The 23,750-nt window shown below is 40.4% G+C and overlaps 1 protein-coding gene across 1 annotated transcript in view; it reads right to left on the bottom strand.

Moving 5' to 3' along the window:
• LOC116718581 (protein kinase C-binding protein NELL1) overlaps positions 1 to 23,750 on the bottom strand; it is a 233,510-nt gene that overhangs the window by 133,984 nt on the left and 75,776 nt on the right. Inside the window, exons 6-10 of the mRNA XM_032560663.1 lie at positions 18,433 to 18,505; positions 17,886 to 17,968; positions 7,464 to 7,598; positions 2,881 to 2,983; positions 659 to 732 (exon numbers count right to left, since the gene is read on the bottom strand). Coding sequence (XP_032416554.1) covers positions 659 to 732; positions 2,881 to 2,983; positions 7,464 to 7,598; positions 17,886 to 17,968; positions 18,433 to 18,505 — 468 coding nt within the window. The remainder of the gene's footprint in view (positions 1 to 658; positions 733 to 2,880; positions 2,984 to 7,463; positions 7,599 to 17,885; positions 17,969 to 18,432; positions 18,506 to 23,750) is intronic.

The following is a 23,750-nucleotide window of genomic DNA, read 5'->3' as shown; positions in this document are numbered from 1 at the left end:
AGGGTCACACAGCTAGGGTCACCTGCCCTTAATGTATTGGATATTATGGTTCAAAACAGAAACCCTGACAAAGAAAAACAACTCTTTCTTGAAATCGAACAATACAGATTGGTCATTCATATCCATGTTTAAGAGTAAAATTCCCTGAGAGCTTGAAATAAAGCCTTGAAATAAAGTATGATGATATTTGTGGCTGTCAGAGGATTAATGAAAAGTCCAATAATCCCCTATGTGCTTATTTATAAGCAGTTACATTAATAAAATGATAATTTCCTCCATAGAATGCTATCTTTAAAGATAAAGGCTTTCTCACTGAGGAAAACTCACATTTATTCTGGACTGATCTGGAAAAATGACTCCCATTATAAACCTCGCAGTGATGGAGTTTCACTCAGGCTTAGGCCTTTGTTTAGCTGGCTTCACGAGTTATTGTAATTACCTGGCTATCTCACCATTAGAGTAAAAATAGGCAGATTGAACAGATTGCAGGAGGGTGGGAAAACTAATACAGTCTGATGGCTAATTGAATTACACACCAAGTGGTCCACCGCATGCAATCATTGCACATTTTCCCTGAAAAGATATGCCTGGTGACATTACTGTGAATAAGATGATAAATGCTAGAGAAAGGATAAGCATATAACAAAAAAAATTATACCTTGCATTCCCTGCAAGTCCTGGAAAGAAAGCGTTGACCCTCCGAAAAAGTCTGTCCCATGTAGGTACACTTAGCTGCAGATGATAGGAAATTATTAGATTAAAATGCTATGTTGTTTTCTTCAAGATAAACAAAGTAGTTGCAAGAAATAAAAACAGTTTGGCTAACCAAGTACAAGCAATAAAGGAAAAGAAAGTTTCAAGTGTAAAGGTCTGCATTTTAAATCTAGCTGCGACATTTTTTTCTTTGCTGATGAGCTTAAGTGGAGGCGAAACGAAACAGCACATTAGGAACACAATAGATGAAGGTCTTGTAGCATATCCCTCTGGTGATAAATCAGAAATAGTAAGTGAGCCACATGATGCGAAGTCCTGCTTTCCTCCTCTCAAGGGTGCTGGACCACAGCATGCTCTGTCACAGCTCAGGAGCACAGCTTCCGCTTTCTTCTGTGCCAGAGCTCTGATGTTCGCAGAGGAGCAAGAGGAGGAAGGAGGAGTGAGCAGAGGGACAGAGGGATGCGAAGGAGGGTTGAAATTATTCAGGCGCTCTTTACTTTAGGGATTTCTTTCTTTTTTCATGCAGTGTATTAAGAAAGGCACAGCAGTCTGTGTGCGTGGGAGTTCATGCTAGAAATCTGTGTGCTTTGAAATATTGCTTATTTCGTGTGTATGAATTGTATGAAGACAGCTGCGATCTTTGCTACTTTGCCTTCATGCTGAGAGAACAACACCAGTTATGCTAGTTGTTAATCTAATTGAAACTACTTTGAAAATATAAATTAATGTGTCTAATTTCTCCATGCATTTGGCCTTTAAACCACAAAATGCATTAATTAGAAATAACACAATGACCTCCTGCCTAATTGTGCGTGGTCCCTGTAGAGGAATGGGCTACGGTCGTCATGGTAGATGTGCTGCACTAGCTGCACCGATGTTAGCTGCAGATTGTTTAAGGCTTGTAAGTGGTGATGTGGATCAGACCTGTTTGTACAGCACAGACACTCAATTCAATTGAGACCTTAGGGAATTTGGAGGTCAAGTCAACACCTCAAGCTTGTTGTGCTTCTCAAAACATTCCTGAACCATGTTTGCTTTGTGGCAGGGTGAATAATTCTGCTCAAAGAAGCTAAAAGTACCTTGATTGTTCTGCTCTGTACTACTGTGTCAAGAAATCAACAACTTCATCAGTTTTGATTGAGCAAGTTGTCAAACTTCACAGCTCCCTTTCATGGTCAACAAACTTTCTAAAATTCTTCCACTTATCCTTTTTTCCTGCTTCTGACACATCAAACTGCCATGATGAATTTTTTTGACATCACCTGTCTTTAGTCATAATGTTTTGCCTCAGAATAGAATAGAGTCATTGCCATTCTAACAATAAAACATTCTGCAAATAAATTTTTGTGAAATTTACCAGATGAAAACAATGTCCAACTTAAAAACATACGATAAAAAATTACTTTTATTGCACTTTGAAAAAAAAAACATTAACCTAAAACTCTACTAGACTATATATAAATTACTTTAATATAGACCATGTCAAATTGACCACTTAGAATTCAAAATGGTGATGACTGATAGGTAAAAACTCTCTCTGTTTGTTAGTTCTAGTTTTTATAGATCTTCATAGAGCAATAGATTTGTGGGGAATAAATAAGAAGAAACAGAACAGTGATCCAACAGGTTCACTAATCTGATATATTGACTGTAAAAGATACATATTTAGTTTAAAGTGCTAAGATGCAGCAACCTTTATACTTTAAGCTGAATAGTAAATAGCAGCACCAAAGCCACTGTGCTACTGATAAGTAAGTATTTTTCTGAACTGGATATCTAAACTACAATTTGAAACTGTGATAAGAATAACTTTGAAACACACAAATTCAAGAAAGCCCTTTAGAAATGTTATTGTAACTTTTTGTCAGGTCTAATTAACAAACCAGTCAAGTGCTACTATCTGGCGCTCTGCTAAAGTACCCAACAATTATTGTTGATTTATTAAAGTAAACAAATTATGGTGCTTTCAATTACAGCTCAGTGTTCATTTCAGGGAGGGTTACAGTCTGCGATTCTTTTTTAGATACTGTGAAAGCAGGTTATTAAATTCCTGATCAGAGGCCATCTGTACACTCTGAAACATAATTTTGCAAAGTAACTACAGAGATCTGTGATGGATATGTCTATATCTTTCTTTCTGCATGCGGTGTATGAGCTAATACTTACGTCGGCACGTTTTACAGCAAGTCCCATCAACATGTACAGGCAACATGTCGTCTGAGCAATTTGCTGGAGGACAGAAGATCCTGCGACACTCCACCACACCGTTCTTTTGGATCATTATGGAAAAAAAAAAACAACAATATTACAATTTCTGTGTCCAAATTAGTTGAATTAATCTGCTTTGTCTAAGAATGAACACTAGGGGGTCTTGACAAAGACACTTTTAAATGACTAAACTCGACTACCAACAACTTTTATTGTTCCCATTATTTATTATTTTATGTGACCTGCATCCCAAACAATCACACAGCTGCATAATTAGTCCAATTAAAAATGTACCACTTATTTTATGTTCACAGCTTTCAAAAAACTGCAATGAATCTGGTTTTCCCGAAGAATCAAAGTTTATTTAATCCTTACAATTACTTTCACAGAAGTAGAGAGACTGTGTTGGTTGTTGCAGTTTCCTGTCTTTGTTATCTCAAACTATCCACAAGTAAATGGAACCACAATTAAATCAGCTAAATCATTGAGTCTTATCATAACAGAGAAATAAACCTGTTAACATTAGCTTAGTGGAGGAATAAAGAGCGAGTTTACTAAAGTCTGAGTTGAATCAAAAAATGCCAGAAATACTAGTTGGGATAAAATATATGTTGTTGTCAAATTAAGCAACATACTACTAAGTGTTTCAGCAATTTTTCAAGCATTTTTATTGGATCAACTTTAATGGATTTTTCTTTTAGTTTCTCCACAGATTTGCGGCTGGATTCAAGGTCATATAACAGCTTTAAATAGAAACTTTTCATTTTTAAAGGCTTATGTCCTCTCCCAACAACCTTTTGTCATTCAAAACTCCATGTTACATATTTTTGTTTTTTACTATGTGGTAATCTGCTTTGCTAGTGCTGCTCAGAAACCTTCCATTAATGCATGATATGACATGAACTGAAAAAAACACTCCATCAAAATTAACGCCATCTCCTTTGCATTTATTCACAGAAAACATCCCTCGGTCTTTTTTTAGAACATTGCTTTCAAAGCCAGCTTAGGCAAAAATGTAATCTCGGTATTTCTTTTTTGGATGTTATTGAAAAAGTTGGTATTAGACACAAAATGTCAGAGTTGCACTTATAATGCCTAAGGCAAGTCAAACATATTTGTATAGAGCTATACTGAGCAAGCAGCACACTCGCAGTAGTTGCACTGCCTCTGCTGCAGCTATCAGTGTTACTGAAGCCTGTTCTATACCTCCTGATTACTGCTGATGTGTGCTTTTTTCTGATTTCACCCCTCATCTTACATTCTTTGCCTGCATTCTGAAGTCACTGGTATTTTTATTTGCTTGGTGGAGGGAACCAGGGATGCCAGATAGAAACATTTTTTGTTTAAAACTGACAAAGTTCTGCTTTTCACACTTCTTATTATCAACTCATTCTTGAAGTTCAGCTAACTGGGAACAACAAGTTGAGTAAGTTCTGTTAATAAACCAACTCTTGTTAATGATGTGTTAAATGCTTTCATGCAAAGTGTCTTCCAGTTTGATCTACCCTCTACTGTTTGAAACTGAAACCCATCACATTTCAGAATAAAAGAAACCACATTAATCACTGAGACTGCACCGTTCTTTAGTAGCCTGTTGATGTGAGGTAGTTATTCAAACCCTTAAGGACTGCATTAACTTCTGAGCCTGATATCTCTCTCTGCAAGCGCCTCTTCATTTCATGAGTCATCAAAAAGGATTCTCCTAGGACGCTGCGGTTATCAGTTAATGGCATGTCCACGGGAGGAAACCAGACTGACTAAACTCTTTTCTGTGCTTGATGTGCTTTGATGCAGCAACTCTAAATCCTCAGGACCAAGAATGCCCTGATTAAACACATTGCATGTCTAGCCCCTATGTTTGAATGCAGACAGCCAGGTAAGGAAGCCTATTAGAGGATGTTTGCTTTGTTAGGAAGTAGGCACAGAGTGAGAAGATGGAAACAAAACAAAATGCTAAGAAAACTCAGGGTTGCAATGACTAGTAATCTATTGTTGTGAGCTGCTACAAGATTATCTGCCATGAGTATGTGAGATTGCATTGAAACAGCTCCAGAGGTCATGCTATCATATATATGTGTTTTGGGTTTGTTTTTTTTTATTCACTTTCTGGTGATGGCAAGGCTTTGCATTGCTCTGAAATCCTGTAAAGGCTTTAAAAAAATGATGTACTGCTCAGACAAAAAAGAAGTATTGTGGATCAAACTCCTGAACATTACCTGCAGCAAACTTTACTGACAATAACTGGAGTCTTCACTAGAGACGCACCGATCAGCCGTTTCCACGGCAATAATGATTTCTGGTTTTCTATGGCATGTTTTTTTTTTTTTTTCTTTTTAGCCAAATGTGATTTTTCAACAATTACCTTAATACAAGAAGACATTATGCATGGTGGAGATTTTTTAGTGACGATGCAGATTTCCCTACAGGGAACATGGGAATTCTAATTTTTTTTTTGCGTTCCCTCGCAAAACTTTTGAGTCCCCTTGCAAAAGGTTTTGCGTTCCATCGCAATAATCTACTGATCAGTTATGAGGCATAATTGAATACTGTAAGCCTTTCTTACGGTGGCCGCCATACTTTCTGCTGTGATACAAGGTTATGTAAGGTTTTCCCATGTATGCTAATATCTCCTTGTGAAATATCTGACATTTTATATCTTTTTCTTTAGGATAGAAAGGCACCACAAACCTATGATATAAACAGAAACTTTCCGTAAGTAGGAAAGAAATATAAATACCTCCAAACTATTTGGACTATTTCTGAGTTATTAGAAATAAGTCATCAATAAGTCATCTGACAGTTTTGATTGTGTCTCTGTTGTGTTTGTAGTCTGAATGGTTTAAAGGGCTGCTTTCAGTGCTGTTCCATCTTAGCCTTAACAGATATAAACATGCAGTAAAAAAAAATCAATTTTCAATTAGTGTTTTGCACCAAACAGTTAATAATAATAAACAAGCTTTCACTGAGGCTCTGTAAGAGCCATATGAATGAAATAAGTAATTACTGATATGACAGGAGCAGGTGACTTTGACACTTGGGTGGTGGGTGTGTTGATGTGGGCGAGACTGTCATCAAGTATGAATGGGAAGGTTACTGGCGCGCTGGCTTTGTGTGTATGAGGAAGCGGTGAGCAGGGTGGTCAGTCCTTGCAAAGTTTGGAGCATGATGATCAAAATGGAATAAATCGATAATTGTGACAGAACAAAGAAATGGTTTGGAGTTCATTGATACACGGACAGATGAGATTCCCTGAGTTAACCCAGTGTGGCCCTTTACCATAATTAGTTTGTCGTGTTTTTAATAATAAAACGTGTTTATTATTATTAAGTCTTTGGTGCAAAAAACTGATTGAAAGTCGATTTATTCACTGCATGTTTATGTCTGTTAAGGCTAAGATGGAACGGCACTGAAAGCAGCCCTTTAAACAATTCAGACTATGAACACAACAGAGACACAATTAAAACTGTCAGATGACTTATTACCCCGCGATAATAACTCAGAAATGTCCAAATTAGGAGGTATTTTTATTTTTTTCCTACTTACGGAAAGTTTCTGTTTATATCATAGGTTTTTGGTGCCTTTCTATCCTAAAGAAAAAGATATAAAACTTCAGTTATTTCACAACGAGATATTAACTCGTTGTTAATATCTCGTTAACAACGAGATTCATTTCCATCCATGGAAAAACCTTACATAACCGTATATTAAAGCAGAAAGTACGGCGGCCACTGTACTTTCTGCCTTTCTTACAGCCTTTCTGAATACTGTAAGAAAGGTTTACAGCATTCAATCATGCCGCATGAACTGATCAGTACAGTATTCCGAGGGAACGCAAAACCTTTTGCGAGGTAATGCAAAAGTATTGCGAGGGAACACAAAAGAACAAAAATTCCCCATGTCCCCTGGAGGGCTCCGTAGATTTCTGACGTTTTAACAATGCACTTTCAATGTTTTTTTTTAGCTTTACATCATGTTATAATGTTATTCTCTCATCAAAAACATACCTAGAGTGATACTTTGATTCTTTCATGCATATCCGAGAAATCCTTTAATCTCCATGGCAACCATTCAGTTGTGCAAAACGCCTGGTTGAACCTAGCTCCTCCTCGGACCTGCAGTTTCCAACCTTCCACCTTACATAGCAATCCTCCCCTTTCACTGCCCCACTCTGCTCCTTCAGACTAGCCAGCAACAATAAGCAAACACCTGGTGGAACTGAGCATCGGCTAAGTTTGTTATACAAGCTATTTCTTATTGCAACCCTAGTAAAAATGTTATTAAAGAGTTAATAGAGAAGTGATGTGAAGGCAGAGTTTTTAAAAGAGACGGAGGTCAAATTTCAAGTCAAATTTGATATAAGTAGCATTATTACATCAACTGAAGGTAACATAGTTACTTGATTGTGCTATAAAATGTCATTATGTGCCTGGAAAATACACAATACTGCCCCTTTGAAGCATACTGCAGTTTTTACTGTATATTGGACAATAGTAACACTTGAATGAATAGGTTTATTGGCTTTCTAAAAGGGTAACACTTACCTTACAAGCACAGTTCCTGCAGTTTTCCGGCTCCACCCACAGCTCTTTGTCCCGGTACACCAGGCCGTTGGCGCTGCAGGTCCTCTCGCAGTGACAGCCCTCCAGTTGGGTCAGTCTAGACTCTGCATAGTTCAGCTGCACACAGAATCACAAGAGCCATTTTACAGTTTGAAAATACACCACAGTTGCCCGTCACCCATCTTCCCCCGCCCGTCCCTTATCCTCTGGTCAAGTTTCACGGAGAGCTTCTCCACCAAGAGTCACTCTTTTAAAGGGCAAATAAAACAAAAGGGGATCATCATTCAGCTCAAGCTCCTCTCCTCAGGCAATGATCTGCTGAGATATGACAGAGAGGAATGACAGCTCCCACTCTGCCCTTCTCCTATTTGTGCACCCTCATCAATTTATTTTTCTTCAATTTATTTCATACTCACTCTCCACTGTTGTCCCTCAGAAAACTAACTCAAAAATGTGGCAAAGCAGTGCCACTTGGAAGGGGGCTGAAGGTGAGTTGCGTTTTACAGCCATTGTTAAGAATGTATCCATATTCCAACCAAAATGATGTAGCCAGAAATATGTTAGCATAGCTGATTGACGTTTAAAGAAAACATTTGGAGCTACATTGTCAGAAAAAGATTAATTCTGTGAATAAGAAATGTGTCAATTAATTATTTTCTAATCAAACAGCAAATTAACTTGAATAATGTGACAACTGCCACACTGTGTGACACAATTAGCTTTTTACAGTGATATTAATTATAGTTAACAGATGAGGTAGATGTAACGCTAAGTAGGGATACGAGTTAAAATACGACATTTAAAAGTGCTTTTAAATGAATAACCTCTTTGTATAATTAACAGGTAATGAATAACAATGAACTGTTGTAAAACAAAATAGTGATATCTACAATATCAACTAAAAAAAGCTTTAAAAACAAGTCTGTTCTGATAAGTTCCCCAAACTTCCTTGGTTTCTTCACTAAAGTTTCCACGCAGATGCTCATCAACTTCGGAATATGTTAAAAATAAATCATAAAGGACTAAGGCTATATTAATCAGCTGATTAGGAGAATCTTCAAATGGAAGAAAAAATCTATTGTCACCATCTCTGCATGTGACTGACCAACAGTCAGTCCCTCCGGCGGGGGAGCGTTTTTGGGTAACGAATGCACGGCTCTGCCGAAGTTGAGGAACAGCCGGGAGCCACGGCAGCAGACCCCGACTGAGAGGAACTTTCCTGGAAGTTTCCTCGAAAAACTTCATAAGTTACTTTACAAAATGAATGAAGGGGATGTTTAACCCAAAATGGCACAAGACAAAGACACAACACAGATTACGTTAAATTTGGAGGTCACTCATATCAGCTAAAAACAAGAAAACAGAGGCTATAATTTGAGCAATCTTTTACAATTTAGACATTCGTAGAATGGAAAAATGTCTGATCTGATTAGCTTTAACTTCAACTACAACGTATAGATGATTCAGTCAGAGTTAGTCATAAACAGGTTAAAATCAAACATTCTGTGTTGTATCAATGATTCAGGCTGATGGTGTTTTTTTGGGGCTGTAGTAACAAATGATTATTGCTTAAATGTTACATCTAGCATGCATTTTGTTGCTGACCATGTCTTCCCTTTAAGACAACAGTGTGCCAAACCTCTTATGGCTGTTTGCGGCAGAAAAATGCACCGTGTGACAAAGCTGAAACAATCTCACACTGTCTTCCACAGATCTCAGTCTAACAGAGCACCTTTAGAATATGGAGGAAAGAGCAGAAACTTTCAGCTGATAGCTTTTTTTTTTGACGTGTTAAAAAAAAAGTTGGTGCACATGTCAGATACATAGAAAGATGTTGTACCATTATTTACCTGAGGCAGTTTATCTTTCTATGCAGATATTCAGAGGTTCAACAGGAATATTTGTGCACAAGTTGTTGAACTGAAGAATTGCTAAATTAGAATCAAGTTTACATTTGGAACCTTTATTCATCTGAAATGTTTTGTGTGGGTGTGAAAGGAGTTCCTCTGAGGTTAGCTGTGAAGAGCTTTAAAGCTTCTCCATAAACGGAATGTGGAAAATTACTTCGGCTTTTGTAAAGCGCAGACTTTATGATGTGGTTTAGGTCATTTCCAACCAGAAATGTGACGTGTAGTAAAAGGTTTAGAAGCACAAGTAGTACATAAATAACTGCCCATGTGGAAGGTGAGGCGATTTTTAAAGTCCCATTGATATTACCAGGCAGGTTCATCTCAGAAATTATAGGTTCACTTGAGAGAGTGTCAAAACTGGTTACACTCCCACCACCTCTCCTCGGCAACTCGGTCACGTCTCAATTTCAAAAGTAGAGGAGTTGGTGCGATTGAAGCTTCTGAGGAAAAATGAAAAACACTAGATGTCACTGAGGCATTTTGCGCTGTTTAAAGGGGTCCCTGCTGAAGAGCTGTGAGAGTTGTGAGTGGTGGAGACGCATCTCAACAGACCTCTAAACAAAATGTTTGAAATGTAGTTTCAAAGGCTTGGGGTCTGCCTCGAGGTACCGCAGAGGAATACCTCTCCGGTACAACCTGAGCATCAAATGGCACCATGATGCGGCACAAAGGACTCAGGGGCTAATAGGCATGTAGCTTCTATTGTCAATACACAAGGCAAGAAGACATGTGAAAGAATAAAAAAAAAAAATTATATCTTTATAAGGGCAGGCAAGTGGAAAAATGCTAGAGAAGAAATACCTATTGTATCTTTTTTTTGTTTGTAATTTTTGCTCCTAAAATTCTAGGAGCCACTGACCCATCCATCCATCCATCCATCTTCTTCCGCTTATCCGAGGTCGGGTCGCGGGGGTAGCAGCTTCAGAAGGGAGGCCCAGACTTCCCTCTCCCCAGCCACTTCTTCTAGCTCCTCCGGGGGAATCCCGAGGCGTTCCCAGGCCAGCCGAGAGACATAGTCCCTCCAGCGTGTCCTGGGTCTTCCCCGGGGCCTCCTCCCGGTGGGACGTGCCCGGAACACCTCACCAGGGAGGCGTCTAGGAGGCATCCTGACCAGATGCCCGAGCCACCTCAACTGGCTCCTCTCGATGTGAAGGAGCAGCGGCTCTACTCTGAGTCCCTCCCGGATGACTGAGCTTCTCACCCTATCTCTAAGGGAGAGCCCAGCCACCCTACGGAGAAAACCCATTTCGGCCGCTTGTATCCGCGATCTCGTTCTTTCGGTCATGACCCAAAGCTCATGACCATAGATGAGGGTGGGAACGTAGATCGACCGGTAAATTGAGAGCTTCGCTTTTTGGCTCAGCTCTCTCTTCACCACGACGGACCGGTACAGCGCCCGCTTGACAGCAGACGCTGCGCCAATCCGCCTGTCGATCTCCCGCTCCCTTCTTCCCCCATTCGTGAACAAGATCCCGAGATACTTAAACTCCTCCACTTGGGGCAGGACACCCCCCCTGACCCGGAGAAGGCACTCTACCCTTTTCCGGCTCAAGACCATGGCCTCGGATTTGGAGGCACTGATCCTCATCCCGGCCGCGTCACACTCGGCTGCGAACCGCTCCAGCGAGAGCTGCAGATCACGATCTGATGAAGCCAAAAGGACCACATCGTCTGCAAAAAGCAGAGATGAGATCCTAAGGCCACCAAATCGGATCCCCTCAACACCTTGGCTGCGCCTAGAAATTCTGTCCATGAAAGTGATGAACAGAATCGGTGACAAAGGGCAGCCCTGGCGGAGTCCAACTCTCACCGGAAACGAGCCCGACTTACTGCCGGCAATGCGGACCAGACTCTGACACCGGTCATACAGGGACCTGACAGCCCGTATCAAAGGGCCCGGTACCCCATACTCCCGGAGAACCCCCCACAGGGCTCCCCGAGGGACACGGTCGAACGCCTTCTCCAGGTCCACAAAACACATGTAGACTGGTTGGGCGAACTCCCATGCACCCTCCAGGACCCTGCCGAGGGTGTAGAGCTGGTCCAGCGTTCCACGACCAGGACGAAAACCACACTGCTCTTCCTGAATCCGAGGTTCGACTATCCGACGGACCCTCCTCTCCAGGACCCCTGAATAGACCTTGCCAGGGAGGCTTAAGAGTGTGACCCCTCTATAATTGGAGCACACCCTCCGGTCCCCCTTTTTGAACAGGGGGACCACCACCCCAGTCTGCCAATCCAGGGGAACTGCCCCCGATGTCCATGCGACATTGCAGAGTCGCGTCAACCAACACAACCCTACAACATCCAGAGCCTTAAGAAACTCCGGGCGGATCTCATCCACCCCCGGGGCCCTGCCACCGAGGAGCTTTTTAACCACCTCGGCGACCTCGTCCCCAGAGATTGGAGAGCCTAACCCAGAGTCCCCAGGCTCCGCTTCCTCAGTGGAAGGCATGTTGGTGGGATTGAGGAGGTCTTCGAAGTACTCTGCCCACCGGCCCACAACGTCCCGAGTAGAGGTCAGCAGCACACCATCCCCACTATAAACAGTGTTGGTGCTGCACCGCTTCCCCCCCCTGAGACGCCGGATGGTGGACCAGAATCGCCTCGAAGCCGTACGGAAGTCTTTCTCCATGGCCTCTCCAAACTCCTCCCACGCCCGGGTTTTTGCCTCAGCAACCGCCCGAGCCGCATGCCGCTTCGCCCGCCGGTACCCATCAGCTGCTTCCGGAGTCCCACAGGCCAAAAAGGCCCGATAGGACTCCTTCTTCAGCCTGACGGCATCCCTCACCGAAGGTGTCCACCAGCGGGTTCGAGGGTTGCCGCCGCGACAGGCACCGACAACCTTGCGGCCACAGCTCCGATCGGCCGCCTCGACAATGGAGGCACGGAACACGGTCCACTCAGACTCCATGTCCCCCACCTCCCCCGGGACGTGTTCGAAGTTTTGCCGGAGATGGGAGTTAAAGCTCCGTCTCACAGGGGATTCCGCCAGACGTTCCCAGCAGACCCTCACAACACGTTTGGGCCTGCCAGGTCTGACCGGCTTTCGCCCCCACCACCGGAGCCAACTCACCACCAGGTAGTGGTCAGTGGACAGCTCCGCACCTCTCTTCACCCGAGTGTCCAAGACATACGGCCGCAGATCCGATGAAACGATGACAAAGTCGATCATCGAACTGCGGCCTAGGGTGTCCTGGTGCCAAGTGCACATATGGACACCCTTATGCTTGAACATGGTGTTCGTTATGGACAATCCATGGCGAGCACAGAAGTCCAGCAACAGAACACCGCTCGAGTTCAGGTCGGGCGGGCCGTTCCTCCCAACCACGCCCCTCCAGGTCTCACTGTCATTGCCCACGTGAGCGTTGAAGTCCCCCAGCAGAACAAGGGAGTCCCCAGGAGGAGCACTCTCCAGTACCCCCTCTAAGGACTCCAAAAAGGGTGGGTAATCTGAACTGTCGTTCGGCCCGTAAGCACAAACGACAGTCAGAACCCGTCCCCCCACCCGTAGGCGGAGGGATGCTACCCTCTCGTTCACCGGGGTAAACCCCAACGTACAGGCGCCGAGATGGGGAGCAACAAGTATGCCCACTCCTGCCCGACGCCTCTCACCTTGGGCAACTCCAGAGTGGAAGTATGTCCAGCCCCTCTCAAGGAGACTGGTTCCAGAACCAGAGCCGTGCGTCGAGGTGAGACCGACTATTTCTAGCCGGAACCTCTCGACCTCACGCACTAGCTCCGGCTCCTTCCCCACCAGAGAGGTGACATTCCACGTCCCAAGAGCCAGTTTCTGCAACCGAGGATCGGACCGCCAGGGTCCCCTCCCTCTGCTGCCACCCATCCCACACTGCACCCGACCCCTTTGGCCCCTCCCACGGGTGGTGGGCCCATGGGAGGGGGGGCCCATGTTTCCTCTTCGGGCTGAGCCCGGCCGGGCTCCATGGGTAAAAGCCCGGCCACCAGACGCTCGCCATCGTGCCCCCCCTCCAGGCCTGGCTCCAGAGTGGGGCCCCGGTGACCCGCGTCCGGGCGAGGGAACACCAAGTCCAAAGTTTTCCTTCATCATTGGGGTCTTTGGGCTGCTCTTTGTCTGGTCCCTCACCTAGGACCTGTCTGCCTTGGGTGACCCTACCAGGGGCATGAAGCCCCAGACAGCATAGCTCCTAGGATCATTGGGACACTCAAACCCCTCCACCACGATAAGGTGGCAGCCCATGGAGGAGGGAGCCACTGACATTTGCAGCAATTAGAAACATTTTATTTTAAACCAAGATAATTAAGGATGCTGGATGTTAGATTGTCCAACAAATATTTTCAAGAATAATAATTTTGCATCATTTATTTTAATTCTGAGAATACTTCAAACTGTTGGTGAAAATAACCACACACTTTAATCTTTGCAGAAAAACTTTGATTAGCAAATTTCGACATCAATTGCGAGGAGGGAAAACATATTCTCAAATTTGAAGTGGCATATTTTGAGTTAATGTGCAATAGATTTATGTGTAATCTATCTTTCGTCAAATTTCCAGTTTATGTAGTTTATCTGATTATCTCCCTCCTTGGCCAGGAAGTCCAGACATTGCAGTTTATCATTATGTCAATGTCAAATTTATTTATGTAACACTTTAAAAACAGATTTTAAACTGCACCAAAGTGCAGTTTTAAACCTGTAGACCCCTATCTTCCAAAGGTTTTTTCAGTTAAATTACTGCTAAAATATTTTTAAAATATGTATAAATATTTATAAAATCTAATTCAATATCCTGCATATTTTTTTTTTAAAAGAAAGAGAGCACATTATGAATAGTATTAAATATTGAGCTAAAAAGCATGTCTGTGTTCCAGTTATATGTAATGTCATAATCGATATGTAACTCAGAATAAAGGATCCAGCCAGTTCATCATGTAATCAGATCGTGCAGATCGTCTCTATTCAGCAGTTCAGAAATCGAGATAAGTTGAGAATGCCAACAATGATCCAACAATATTTTATTTAATGCTTTAAAGCTGTAAAATAAGTGTTTCCTCTGAAAATCCTTCTTTTTTGAGGATGTTTAAAGGAGCTACCAAAGTATCCAGTACCAGCTCTAACCACAATCAAACTAAGCACCTGTTAAGACAAATTCTGTCTAACCATTGACAATTGTCAAAATTTTTACTTTTTCTTTTATTATTAAAAAAAGTCACTTTGACAATTATGGCTAAAAAGTGAATATTTTTGGATGAATGTTTTGATATTCATCCAGTTGAAGTGAATGTCAAAAATATTACCTACATCATAGGAAACTGTGGAAAAAAACTAAACAAATTTTTTGGTATGTAGTATTTGTAAAATATTTTACTGTTCAGTAAGTTAACATTTCAGAAGTATCTGTCTTTGCTGCTCCACTCAGCTGTAATGAACATCTAAACTATAGAAACACAATGTCTCTGTAAAAATAAAAAAAATAAAAACACAATTTCAATATTTTTAGACAGGCAAATATGACCCCATGTGCTATCTATATCATTCATCAATAAACATTTGGTTGCACATTCAAATAAAATGCAAATTCTATCATTTCAGTTGTAAACTGTACTACAGGTTATGTTGAATGTCTCTGGAAGCAGAATTTAGAAAAAACTTTCAGCAAACCTAGTTTAAAGTTTCAGCTTCAGTTCAGTGTATTTTGTTAAACTGTAAAAAAAAAAAAAGAAAAGAAAGAAAATGGAGAAAAGAAAGTAAATCTTTCTGTTTGTCGAAAGGTAGATGGACTCACACTGCACCCAGTTTGAGTAGATTATCACTTCCCTCAAGCTGCCCAGTATTGAACACAAAGCATCACAGAAATCTTTTAAGAGCCTCTGTGCTAATTAAATTGGTTTGGGGTTTAAATCGGAAAGCTTAATAGGAAACAACCAGGGGAATTGTTTTCACGACAAGTAAAAGCTCTGTGATTTCCGTACACGATTTGCTCCTTCCTATAAAAGACAGAAGTGTAATACATGCAAATTCTACCATGATTATCCACACACAGAGGGGCTTAGAGTCATCTCACCTCACCTTGACACTTTGCTTCACAAACTAGGATGCCAGCAATTATTCGCTGCATGCTCCATCCTTCAATTTTCCACTGCATAGGCAGAGAGCCATTTAGAGCAGGAGATGACTACATCCTCCCCGCTGTGACTTATATGTGAAGTGAGGTCAGGTGGCAAAAGGTCGAGCTGTGCTCATGCGAAGGAGGAGGCACTAACACAGCAGTAGGGTAATGGCCACCATCTCATCCTTATTTACACCCAAAATGTTCCAGATCTCACTCACCCACTGGGATGTCCTCACATCATCCACTTCTACCTGGAATCACTCTTGCAAGTGCACCCCCACGCACACACACACCATTACATACACACACAACTCATAACATGCTCATGTTGATGGCTTACGCAGACGTTTAGCCATTGAAATGGATCACTTTTTTCCCTTATGGCTTTAGCGCATTGCCCGTTGGTCTCCTGTTGAGTTGACGCAGTCACCATTTACTCAAAACTCTCTAAACCTTGTTTGTACAACTCAGACCAATCTAAGCTTCGGTGTAGTAAGAAAGGCAAGAAAATGTTTTCAGATTTTATAATCTACATTCAGCTTTCATATCTCTCGCTGTCATCAGCTCCAGATTGTGACAATCATCATCACAACACACAATAAAGATTTTTAGATCTTGCTCTGATAGATTCTTTGTCTATTTCACTGTTTTGTCACTTGAAGGTTTCTTGCCTTGTTTTTGTACTCGGTCAGTTAAACTTATTGAAACTTCATGTATTGACAGAGTACAATATTTTAAGCTTTATGTACAAAGAACATCACTTTTTTTTACAAAACAATATTCAAAACAGATTTGTAAAATGATAAAGCAAATTAAAGTTAAGAGGATCAGAGATTTTAAAAAAAGTTAAATCAAAATACTGATGATGGAAAGAAGCATTTTAATTGAATTTGTCAGTTTAGCAAACAATTAAAATATCTTCCTGCATTTAGAACAAATTAGAAAATCATCATGATGAAGCCATGTGGCATTCAATAAACTGATGTGTTGTGTTTTTTGTTTATTTTCTATGTATTTTAAATGTGTCTCTTCTGAGTTGAATAGCTATTATTATATGAATAGGGGCAGATATTATAAGTTTATATTTCTTTCTGCTCCTTTTTCATTCATGATTTCTTTTAGTCATATTTGAACTATTCATATTTATTATGGAGTGAAAGAATAAAAAAAAAAGAAATAACATTAATTTATTGATTTTAAGCAACATTTTCTTTTGCCGTCTGATTTGCAGCTGACAGTTGATTCCTTTTCCTTATCACACAAGTGTGAAACTTTTTTATTACTGATATTCACACATAAATTCAAACCCTGGCACCTAGATATGGCGCTGACATATCCACAATGTTAGAAAAGTAGGTCTTTTAAAATGGGTGAAGTTGAGCAATAGTTTTGTCACACTTATACATTTCTGGTGAAATGTACTAGTATTAAATCCCCCCAAAAAGATTTTTCAAGTTCTACTTTCAGAGCCTTGAAAATATATCCATTTCTGTTCACCCTTGTCCCTAATGGGGTCGGGAGGGTTGCTGGTGCCTATCTCCAGCTACGTTCCAGGCGGGAGGCGGGGTACACCCTGGACAGGTCGCCAGTCTGTCGCAGGGCAACACAAAGACATACAGGACAAACAACCATGCACACACACACACACACCCCTAGGGAGAATTTAGATAGACCAATTAACCTAACAGTCATGTTTTTGGACTGTGGGAGGAAGCCGGAGTACCCGGAGAGAACCCACGCATGCACAGGGAGAACATGCAAACTCCATGCAGAAAGACCCCGGCCGGGAATCGAACCCAGGACCTTCTTGCTGCAAGGCAACAGTGCTACCAACTGCGCCACTGTGCAGCCCGATATGAAAATATATCCATACCTCACAAAATTATCCACATTCTGCAACAGCAAAACTTCAATATTTAATGCAGGTTATGTGTATTTATCCCTTTACTTGTATATTGCTACATAGGAACACAGCACAACAAGCTACCTTTACAATTTACTTAATTAGAAAGTCAACCTAGTCTGTGAAGGTCTTAAATGTTTATTAGAGAATATTAATCAGAAAACAACATCATGAAAACCAAGGAACACACTAGACAAGTCAAAGTTCCCTCCATTTACTGCAAGCCTACAAAGACATGTTGATGACAAACCAGGCGAGGAGAATCTGGTCTCCAATCTGACTGAACATTTTAGATTTAAAAAAATAATGTCCTTCAGAAAAGCCAGCAACAAATTTCAAAACTGAATTTCAAATGTTTCAAAATCAAGATGTGCTTTCATTTTCTATCATTTTTCACATTCAGTGTTTTTCTTTTGCCTGCAATTTTCAGTGAATCGGTTTGGTGGTGGATATTTGGTAGATGTCTCTCAGTCTATGGGAGGTTGTTCCAACTCATTACCTTCAGGGTCATCTTGGCGAGGAGCTCCTGCAGGTCCATGATGCCTTGCACCAGGCTCAGGAAGTCGCTGCAGGTGGGACAGGCTCGATGGGCAAACAGAGCAAATCAAACGGAGAAGAGAAGAAAAAAAAAAAAGAGTAACAGAAAAACCTTCAGACAGAACTTTCACAACTTAATAAAAATAATCATCATTTGATTCTGTCTGTGGTGGCAACAGTAAAAAAAATGAAGCTTGAAATGTTTGTGCTAAAATGTCTATGTTACACTAGTGGTGGGTGTATCAGTATTGAAGCACCAGCATCTGATTGTCTTATTGATCAGAGACAAAGAGTAACAAAGCAGTGACCCTGGATCTTAATCTGTTTGACAGGAAACAAATTCAGAAACAAAGGAAGAAAAAAAACAGGCAACCAAATGAAAAACCAAACTGCTGGAGAAAAAAAACAACATGTAATTCCTGTCTGAAGTATTGTCGTGAAAACAACACACACAACGGATCATTTTTCACACCCTTCCTTGTTTTTGACAATGCTGTTAAGATACTTACTGCGATTAAGATTTGGACACTGTGTGATGTAGCCATTTGGAGCAAAGATCAGCTTCACATCTTGAATAACTCCCTGAAAATACAGACAAATACAGTCATAAAGATGGATCATTAATTCAGCTAGCCTGAAGCGAGATTAAAGTATATGCGGTTTAAAAATTATTTTGCATTCTTACATACCTAAAAGGTCTGAAAAAAGTACAATTTATAGTTTTAAGGTTACAGTCTAATGCGCTGAGTCGGTCCTACTGAATAATATCCATTCAGAGTAAAATCCACCAAGAGAAAATGTAAGACCATTTATAGCGTTACAGTCAGACAGATTCAGGTTTCTGAATATCTCCAGTCCATAAGATGCTGCAATGCAGCAAATAAAGTTCTGCTTGTTTGTTTTTTAGTATGTAGGATTCAATAGGACCTGCCTAATCTGAAAAAATTCAGCCTGGTGCAGAATTTTCAGAACAAGTTTTCTCCTCTAGAGGTTCTTCAATTACATTAGTGGCTGTTGGACAGTAAAGCAGAAATCCAACAGGGTTACTGAGAGTCAAAGTAAATTAAATTCTGAATTTTAAGATTTCCTCAAGCAGTTCTTTCAAAATGTTTTCTATAGCCTCTAAAAGTTCTTAAAAGGAACAAAAAAGGGTAATGCGTAGATTGCTGAGAGTTTCAACTCAACACTGTAAAGATTTTTTTGAGATTTGGTTGATTTTTTTATGACATTGCAGTGAATTTGGGATTAAAAAAGGAACCCCTTTAAACCTAATTACATTTCATCACATTGCAGCAACAAACGTTCTGTTATATTGAAGTAGCGCATGACAGAGCCGTGGAAAAAAAATTATACATTGTTAAACAAAAAAATGAACAATAACATATATAGTTTAATTTAGCTGTAGCCTACTGTAAACAAAATCCTTTAACAGTCTGCCAATCACTCTGAAAGACAAGTGCTCTTCAGAAACTCATGACAGGTAAAAAGGAGTATAATGATGACCAGAAGTAAGAGTTTCAGACAACAGCAGCCTTTTTCTGTTGAAAACGATGGAAACGAAACACCAGGGTGCCCACACACTTCGAAATCCAATATCATTTCACTGCTCCTTCAAAGAAGCTGCTGATAACACACTGGAGGGACATTAAAATTCACCACCTAAAGCACAATCTGCATCATCATGTCTGCATTATGTGTGTGTGAAATCCTATTTACAGTACAGTTACCTGTCCTGGATGCCTTTCTTCACATAGGCACATAAAGAGAGGCAGCCTCGAGGTGAACAGGCTTGCAGCACAGACTGACAACAAACACAAGAATGTACCTTGTCTCACACATACACACACACACCCCTGCGCACTCACACAGGTACTGTGAGCAGCAGATGGCGAGGAAAAGATTGGCAGTGTCGATCAGAATGGAAATGAAGGTATAGATCGCAGAAGTCTGTTCCGCCGGTGTAATATAGGAGCCCTGACCACACATTTCTTTGAATGATCAGACGAGTATTTGAACTGAATGCAAAAATACTTCCTTCCCTCTTACAAGCTCAATATCTCTCTCGCACAGACTCAGCAGTAGTCAAAGAGCAGTACTTCTTGGAAATGATATGCATGCTCCTATACAGTTTTACTTTATATAAGTAAAAAAAAAAGAAAATGTAGCATCACATTTTGTCATGGTTCTGAAAACAGACTGAATTTGAGCTGATCCATGACATGGGCACTTGGTCCAAACCATCACTTTTCAAGAGGAGACTGTACAGTGGTGGCATTCAAGCAGTTGCTAATATCACAGACTTATTCAAGTATTGAAAAGTCCAGCTCATCCTTTTTTCTACCCATCCAAACAGAAATTTAGTTGGCTGCCAAAATAAAACTAAATCCTTTAAATATATATTTTAATAAACGTTTCAATTTTGCCTTAAAATAGAATATGGTAAACTTTATACTGATGTTAAAGGGGCAGTATTATGTAAAATCAACTTTTTGAGCTTTGTATCGTGTTATAATGTTATTCCCTCATCACAAACATACCTGGAGTATTGTTTTGATGTGTTCATGCATGTTTGAGAAATCCTTTGTTCTCAATGATGACTATTCAGTCGTACAAAACCCCTGGTGAGACCTAACACCACCTTCGAGATGCAACTCCTCCTCTGAGCTGCAGTTTCCAAGATTCTGCATTATAGAGCCCTCCCCCTAATCCGCTCCTTCAGACTAGCCAGCAGCCATTAGCAAACACCTGGTGGAAGTGTGCATCTGCTGAGCTCATTGTAGGAATTGAAGGCAACGTTTGGAAAGAGCAGGAGTTTTTAAAGAGACAGACGCCCAATTTCAAGGTGTTAAATTACGCAGTCAAATTTCCTAAGTGATATTTTGTAAACATCTCATTTTTTTAACAATTGAAGGCAACAGTAACTTGATTGTGTTATAAAAAGATTCTACGTGACTAGAAAATGCATAATACTGCCCCTTTAAGAAATTTGATTCAAGTTATATGAATTATATCATCCAACCAACCTACAGCAGAGCCCTTTGACCAGTTTGTATTTTGAAAATTCGGGTCTTTCCAATCTCGCCTCTATCCCTACCAAAACATGCTCAATTCCACAGTCATTACTCTTGCATAGAAACACTGCATGATGAAATATTAATAAAAAAAAAAAATGATGAAGAGGCATTAGAAGATTATTTTTGTTTTTGTCACTCAAGACATCATACGTTGATTGGCGTCCTAGGGAATTTTCCAAAAGACTCATAACCCAAATTATTGCAACACTGGCAGCTCACCCATCATTTTATCTAAAATAAAATAAAACAAACAAACAAAAAAAAACTGGCAGTAGTGAAGTTGCCATCTCCAGGCTTCTGACCTAATAAATACTGACACTTTAAAATCTCATGAAGAGTGACTTTCACAGAGTTAGGCTGCCTAACTCTGTGAAAGTTAGGCAGCCTAACTTTCACAGAGTTAGGCTGCCTAACTCTGTGAAAGTCACTCTTCATGAGATTTTAAAGTGTCAGTATTTATTAGGTCAGACAAACAAAGTGAAGCTCTACACTTTTTTATCCACATCGCAAACTTTTCTTTGATAGCTCTGGAAGAGGATGCCTATCCACCATCACTGGTTGTCATTGTAGCATTTGTAGAAAAACAGAAAACACAGTTTGGAACACACATCACACATGTAGCAGCAACACATGGACCCTGTTCAAGCAAAACAAAAGCCAGGGTGCACAGCAGGCTAGCTCACATGCCAGCCACGGTCATCCTTCACACTCATATGCTGAGGAAAGTTTAGTTCTTGGGACATTCGTGCCCATTTTGTGTTTTAAAAAAGTTGCATTTGCATATTTAGAGGATTCACTGAATTTAGGAAAGGCAATTTCTTTAGAAATTGGAGGTATGGTGTTCACATTAAGTAGTAGCCAAAATTAGCATTTCAAAAGAATAGAAGTTCCACGCTGTTTATTTGATAAGGTAAACTACTTCAAAGTTCAAAAGTAAGTGGTCAGATCATTACTGCTTTGATGGAAAAGTTTGAGAGAAAAGTTGGAGAGCTGAAGTAAACAAAGAAATTTTAATTAATTCAGTCACATATTTTGAGATCAAACCTTTAAAAAAGACAAGAAAAACATTTGGGAGAACAAATGATTAAACTCTGGGTCCAATCACTTTGTACGGTACAGGTGACGCTAAAAACGAATAAAATACAGTGTAAAATTGTGATATTTTTGTCACTCATTTCAGAAAGTAAAACTTATAAATATCACAGATTCATTACTAACAGAATTTAATATTTCAAGTTTTTATTTCTTCTAATTTACTACACCCTCAGAATAGAATCTGCTGTTGTAGTTGTTGAAAGACAACGTATTTGCAGAATGTTTCTTATAAAATACTCTTGCAACTGCAATCATGCAGGGGAAAGTGTTTTTAATTAAACGTATTCATGTTCCTACTTCAAGCAACCTCTTTGATGGATTTCTGTGAAAATTTGAATAATGAGAAGTCTGAAGTCTTGTGGGATATACATTGCAGCAAAGAGAAAACAATTAAAACAGCTGACTAGTGTTCAAGAGTGAAGTGACATTAAGCAAAACAAGCAAAAAGCCGTCAGTTTACTAAATCTGAAAATAAAGCAATGAAAATATCAAGTTATAACAGAAAAGTTCAACAGGTTTCCTTTTCATAATTAAGACTTGTTCGCTTGGTCAATTAACCCTAAACACAGTGTTTGTTTCAACAATTTATACGTCTGCAAGGACAAATATGAGAAGAAATGTAACATCAAGCCATATTTTCCATCACATGATGTTCACAAGCAGAAACCCTTTTCAAAATGAACAAACTTATTTTTTGTTGCAAAAACAATCTGTTTATAGTGTTTCCTAGAAGTCACAATCTGCCTTGCAAAAACAACCAAAATCTTCAATGTATTTTGTTGTGATGGACAAAGACGAGGCAGAAAATATTTGTCAACTATTTGTCAAATAACGAAAATTTAAACAAGGCTTGCAAATTAATTTTTACAAACAAATATCTAAAAAGTGTGGTGTGCATTTTTATCCAGCTCTTTTTACTCTGACACTCTGAAATAAAATTCAGTGCAACCATTTACCTTCAGCAATTGACTGTAAAATCAATAGATTCTGTGTGTGGTGCAGTCAGAAGCCCCTTTGCTTTGGGTTCTGGGTTCAAATGCTAACCCAAAGAGAATTTAGAGAGACTGGGGTCAGTTTCTGTAAAATGCCCTTAGACATGTAGGCGTGTATGTCTGTGTGTGGCTGTTTGCCCTGTGGGTCTCTGTGATGGACTGATGAGTGTGATGTACCCTTCCTCTCCCAATGACTGCTGGAGATAGGCGCCAGCCCCACTGTAACCCTGCTCAGATAAGCAGCTGTAGACAATGGATGGATGGATGTTATCATTTGTCACCAGTTTTACACTGTTCTGTGTTGGTCAGACACAAACGGCTCAGGGGAGTACAAATACTGTTTTGCAAGGCACAGTGTATAGATCTAAATTGTAGAGGCACCAATAAAACTTAACTGATGTAAGAGAATGGATTTCATCTTTCAGAGTTCAACATTTTTTAACATTACTTCTCCGTGGCTCAAATCACAGAGTTTGTTGTATGATGCTGATGATGAAAAGATTAAATTCAACTAATCTGAGCAAAGGACAATGCACACCGCACAAAAACATTTAGCTGATCTCTCTATCATTGTCCATATAAGAATAATTATCATCCAGTGGTGCATGAAGCGGAGCATTTCACCAGAGTGCTGGCTTCAAACAAGCGTCCCTGAGGAGCAGCAAG

The sequence above is a fragment of the Xiphophorus hellerii genome, chromosome 4, assembly GCF_003331165.1.
Source record: "Xiphophorus hellerii strain 12219 chromosome 4, Xiphophorus_hellerii-4.1, whole genome shotgun sequence".
NCBI classification, from domain to species: Eukaryota; Metazoa; Chordata; class Actinopteri; order Cyprinodontiformes; family Poeciliidae; genus Xiphophorus; species Xiphophorus hellerii.
The sequence above is the reverse complement of the archived record's forward strand: the minus strand, read 5'-3'. Positions and strand labels throughout refer to the sequence as shown.